The sequence below is a fragment of the Lagenorhynchus albirostris genome, chromosome 20 (genome assembly GCF_949774975.1).
Source record: "Lagenorhynchus albirostris chromosome 20, mLagAlb1.1, whole genome shotgun sequence".
Taxonomy (NCBI): domain Eukaryota; kingdom Metazoa; phylum Chordata; class Mammalia; order Artiodactyla; family Delphinidae; genus Lagenorhynchus; species Lagenorhynchus albirostris.
Genome location: NC_083114.1, coordinates 12012697 through 12018023, shown reverse-complemented (window position 1 = coordinate 12018023; position 5327 = coordinate 12012697). Strand labels below are relative to the sequence as shown.

The 5327-nt window shown below is 45.8% G+C and overlaps 1 protein-coding gene across 1 annotated transcript; it reads left to right on the top strand.

The window, feature by feature from the left end:
* Window positions 1-160: 160 nt before the first annotated feature.
* EMC6 (ER membrane protein complex subunit 6) lies at window positions 161-1058 on the top strand. Its single transcript, XM_060134874.1, has 2 exons — window positions 161-303; window positions 491-1058. The coding sequence occupies exon 2, from the start codon at window positions 539-541 to the stop codon at window positions 869-871; it is 333 nt and encodes a 110-aa protein (XP_059990857.1). The 5' UTR covers window positions 161-303; window positions 491-538; the 3' UTR covers window positions 872-1058.
* Window positions 1059-5327: the final 4269 nt, after the last annotated feature.

Genomic DNA, 5327 nt, shown 5'->3' with positions numbered 1-5327 from the left:
GTTAACAAAGGCCAACCAGCCCGGCCCGCCCCCTCATGAATAGTTAACGACGCTCCAGCCAATCACCGGCCGGAGCGCTCTCGGGCTTTCGGAAGTCCCAGCGCGCGCATAGAAAAGCGGAGAGAGGGGTGGAGCGTGCTCAGGGCGCCCGTGGCGCATGCGCCAGAGGGCGGGTGCGAGTTCCTGGCGACTGCGCAGGCTGGGCCGTCCCAGCATCCTCCAGTGCAAGATGGCGCCGCGGGAATCGGTACTACGGGCTGTCTGAGGGAGCGCCGAGCTACTGCGTCCGCTGCCGGGTTCCAGGTAACTGGGCGAGTCTGGGTGGGAAACGCAGATGTGCCGCCAGCAACCCCGAGCCCTCAGCCTTTTCAGCGTTTTTCGAAGGTCCGAGACTGAGTGGTGTGAGGGCTCCGCAGCCCCAGGGGGAGGGGCGGCGCGAACGCACGTCGCCACGCTCCGGGCGCCACCTGTAACTTGGTTCTTTCCGCAGCCCCGCGTTGCTCCACGAGAAAGCAGAGGCCGAGCCCGGGCGGGTGCGATGGCCGCTGTGGTGGCCAAGCGGGAGGGGCCGCCGTTCATCAGCGAGGCCGCTGTGCGGGGCAACGCCGCCGTCCTGGATTACTGCCGGACCTCGGTGTCGGCGCTGTCAGGGGCCACGGCCGGCATCCTCGGCCTCACCGGCCTCTACGGCTTCATCTTCTACCTGCTGGCCTCCATCCTGCTCTCCCTGCTCTTAATTCTCAAGGCGGGAAGGAGGTGGAACAAATATTTTAAGTCGCGAAGACCTCTCTTTACAGGAGGTCTCATTGGAGGCCTCTTCACCTACGTCCTGTTCTGGACATTCCTCTACGGCATGGTGCACGTCTACTGAAACGTGGGCAGGGATGACTTTAAAAAAAACAGATTGGGAGGACTGTTGCCAGAAGTTAACACCAGGTAGACTTGCCTAGTTTTTAAATTGTTGGAGTCGCCGCTTGTCCTGTAACGTTATAAATAATTTATATCTTAAGATGAAGAGTCTGTACTGTTCTACAGATTAAATGAAGCGTGAGACCCTTTGTGGAGTTTTCTTCCTACCTTAACGCGTACCACCTGTCTGCCATGGGTGCAAAATCGCCCGGTATTGACTCCGGGAGAGCTGGGACTGCGCCTTAGTTTTCTGTCCTCTCCTTGCATTTACACATAGGCCCCTCAGAGAGGGGCCACTAGGGCCTGAATAAGGAGAGAACTTATCGTTAACATCCTGAGAATTAATAACAGTTAATGTTTATTAAGTGTGCCTTGTATGCCAAGCATTGTACCTTGTACCTTTTACTCGTTACTTCGTTAATTCTAGCAATGTCCGTATGGAGTAGATGTGATTATTATTCCCCATTGATGCACCTGAGTCTCAGAGAGGCTAAATACCTCTGCCGGAGGAGGCACAGCTAGGAAGAGGCAGAGCCAGGATTCAAATGTAGGTCTCTTAATTGCTCTTACTGTATTGGCTGACTACCTTTTCAGAACCCAGCCTTCCCTCCCAACCACTACTCTCAAGGTATGAGTGGTGTCATTTCAGTTCCATTTCACCTAGTTAGAGCTAGCTGTTTTCAGTTTTTAAAAAGCAAGCTCTTTTTTTCTAGACTCTGTCTAGTGAGAATTAAACAGACTGATTGATTGAGCTAACCTATGGGCTTGTCTAGAGTGTAAATGCCTCTGTCTATATGCTGGTCCATGATCCCTTCCTGTCAGGAGGCTTATCTTAGAATAAAATGCATACATTTAATTGAGAAATAAATATTGCATTAGCGTTAAGTAAGGAACACGTTGCTTGTGGAATTTATAGTTTTAACTGGGAAGACCAGCATTACCTGATTTCACAAATAGATTATAAGAGCTACGAAGAGAGTACACGGGAGCCCCAAACCTAACCCAGGTTGTGGGGTAGCTTTTTTTTTTTAATTTTTTAATTTTATTTTTTTATACAGCAGGTTCTTTTGTTTTTGTTTTTTTTAGCAGTACGCGGGCCTCTCACTGTTGTGGCCTCTCCCGTTGCGGAGCACAGGCTCTGGACGCGCAGGCTCAGCGGCCATGGCTCACGGGCCCAGCCGCTCCGCGGCATGTGGGATCTTCCCGGACCGGGGCACGAACCCGTGTCCCCTGCATCGGCAGGCGGACTCTCAACCACTGCGCCACCAGGGAAGCCCTATATAGCAGGTTCTTATTAGTTATCCATTTTATACATATTAATGTATATATGGCAATCCGAAACTCCCAATTCATCCCACCACCACCACGACTACCCCCCCCCCCCCGCCACTTTCCCCACTTGGTGTCCATACGTTTGTTCTCTACATCTGTGTCTCAATTTCTGCCCTGCAGACTGGTTCATCTGTACCATTTTTCTAGGTTCCACATATATGCGTTAATATATGATATTTGTTTTTCTCTTTCTGACTTACTTCACTCTGTATGACAGTCTCTAGATTCATCCATGTCTCTACAAATTTCATTCCTTTTTATGGCTGAGTAATATTCCATTGTATATATCTACCACAACTTCTTTATCCATTTGTCTGTCCATGGGCATTTAGGTTGCTTCCATGACCTGGCTATTGTAAATAGTGCTGCAGTGAATATTGGGGTGCATGTGTCTTTTTGAATTATGATTTCTCTGGGTATATGCCCAGGAGTGGGATTGCTGGGTCATATGGTAATTCTGTTTTTAGGTTTTTAAGGAACCTCCATACTGTTCTCCATAGTGGCTGTAGCAATTTACATTCCCACCAACAGTGCAAGAGGGTTCCCTTCTCTCCACACCCTCTCCAGCATTTGTTTGTAGATTTTCTGATGATGCCCATTCTAACTGATGTGAAGTGATACCTCATTGTAGTTTTGATTTGCATTTCTCTAATAATTAGTAATGTTGAGCAGCTTTTCATGTGCTTCTTGGCCATCTGTATGTCTTCTTTGGAGAAATGGCTATTTAGGTCTTCTGCCCATTTTTGGATTGGGTTATTTGTTTTTTTAATATTGAGCTGCATGAGGTGTTTATATATTTTGGAGATTAATCCTTTGTCCCATGATTCGTTTGCAAATATTTTCTCCCATCTGAGGGTTGTCTTTTCGTCTTGTTTGTAGTTTCCTTTGCTTTACAAAAGCTTTTAAGTTTCATTAGGTCCCATTTGTTTATTTTGTTTTTATTTCCATTACTCCAGGAGGTGGGTCAAAAAAGATCTTGCTGTGATTTATGTCTAAGAGTGTTCTTCCTATGTTTTCCTCTAAGAGTTTTATAGTGTCCAGTCTTACATTTAGGTCTCTAATCCATTTTGAGTTCATTTTTTGTGTATGGTGTTAGGGAGTGTTCTAATTTCATTCTTTTACATGTAGTTGTCCAGTTTTCCCAGCACCACTTATTGAAGAGACTGTCTTTTCTCCATTGTATATCCTTGCCTCCTTTGTCATAGATTAGTTAACCATAGGTGTGTGGGTTTATCTCTGGGCTTTCTATCCTGTTCCATTGATCTATATTTCTGTTTTTGTGCCAGTACCATATTGTCTTGATTACTGTAGCTTTGTAGTATAGTCTGAAGTCAGGGAGTCTGATTCCTCCAGCTGTTTTTTTCCCTCAAGACTGCTTTGGCTATTCGGGGAATTTTGTGTCTCCATCCAAATTTTAAGATTTTTTTGTTCTAGTTCTGCAAAAAATGCCATTGGGATTTTTTGCACTGAATCTGGGATTGCACTGAATCTGTAGATTGCTTTGGGTAGTATAGTCATTTTCACAATATTGATTCTTCCAATCCAAGAACATGGTATATCTCTCCATCTGTTGGTATCATCTTTTTTTTATTTTTTATTTTTATTTATTTTTTTTTTAGTGGTACGCAGGCCTCACTGCTGTGGCCTCTCCCGTTGTGGAGCACAGGCTCTGGACGCGCAGGCTCAGCGGCCATGGCTCACGGGCCCAGCCATTCCGCGGCATGTGGGATCTTCCCGGACCGGGGCACGAACCCGTGTCCCCTGCATCGGCAGGCGGACTCTCAACCACTGCGCCACCACGGAAACCCTGCAGTGGCTTCTCTTGTTGCAGAGCACGGGCTCTAGGCGCGCGGGCTACAGTAGTTGTGGCCCGTGGGCTTCAGTAGTTATGGCTCGCGGGCTCTAGAGCTCAGTAGTTGTCACGCACTGGCTTAGTTGCTCCGCATGTGGGATCTTCCCAGAGCAGGGATTGAACCCGTCACCCCTGCATTGGCAGGCGGATTTTTTGTTTGTTTGTTTCTTTTATTTACATCTTTATTGGAGTATAATTGCTTTACAATGGTGTGTTAGTTTCTGCTTTATAACAAAGTGAATCAGTTATACATATACATATGTTCCCATATCTCTTCCCTCTTGCATCTCCCTCCCTCCCACCCTCCCTATCCCACCCCTCTAGGTGGTCACATAGCACCGAGCTGATCTCCCTGTGCTATGCGGCTGCTTCCCACTAGCTATCTGTTTTACATTTGGTAGTGTATATATGTCCATGCCACTCTCTCGCTTTGTCACAGCTTACCCTTCCCCCTCCCCATATCCTCAAGTCCATTCTCTAGTAGGTCTGTGTCTTTATTCCTGTCTTACTCCTGGCTTCTTCATGACATCTTTTTTTTTTCTTAAATTCCATATGTATGTGTTAGCATACGGTATTTGTCTTTCTCTTTCTGACTTACTTCACTCTGTATGACAGACTCTAGGTCCATCCACCTCATTACAAATAGCTCAGTTTCATTTCTTTTTATGGCTGAGTAATATTCCATTGTATATATGTGCCACATCTTCTTTATCCATTCATCCGATGATGGACACTTAGGTTGTTTCTATCTCCGGGCTATTGTAAATAGAACTGCAATGAACATTTTGGTACATGACTCTTTGAATTATGGTTTTCTCAGGGTATATGCCCAGTAGTGGGATTGCTGGGTCATATGGTAGTTCTATTTGTAGTTTTTTAAGGAACCTCCATACTGTTCTCCATAGTGGCTGTACCAATTCACATTCCCACCAGCAGTGCAAGAGTGTTCCCTTTTCTCCACACCCTCTCCAGCATTTATTGTTGCTAGATTTTTTGATGATGGGCATTCTGACCGGTGTGAGATGATATCTCATTGTAGTTTTGATTTACATTTCTCTAATGATTAATGATGTTGAGCATTCTTTCATGTGTTTGTATATCTTATTTGGAGAAATGTCTATTTAGGTCTACTGCCCATTTTTGGATTGGGGTGTTTGTTTTTTTGTTATTGAGCTGCATGAGCTGCTTATGAATTTTGGAGATTAATCCTTTGTCAGTTGCTTCATTTGCAAAT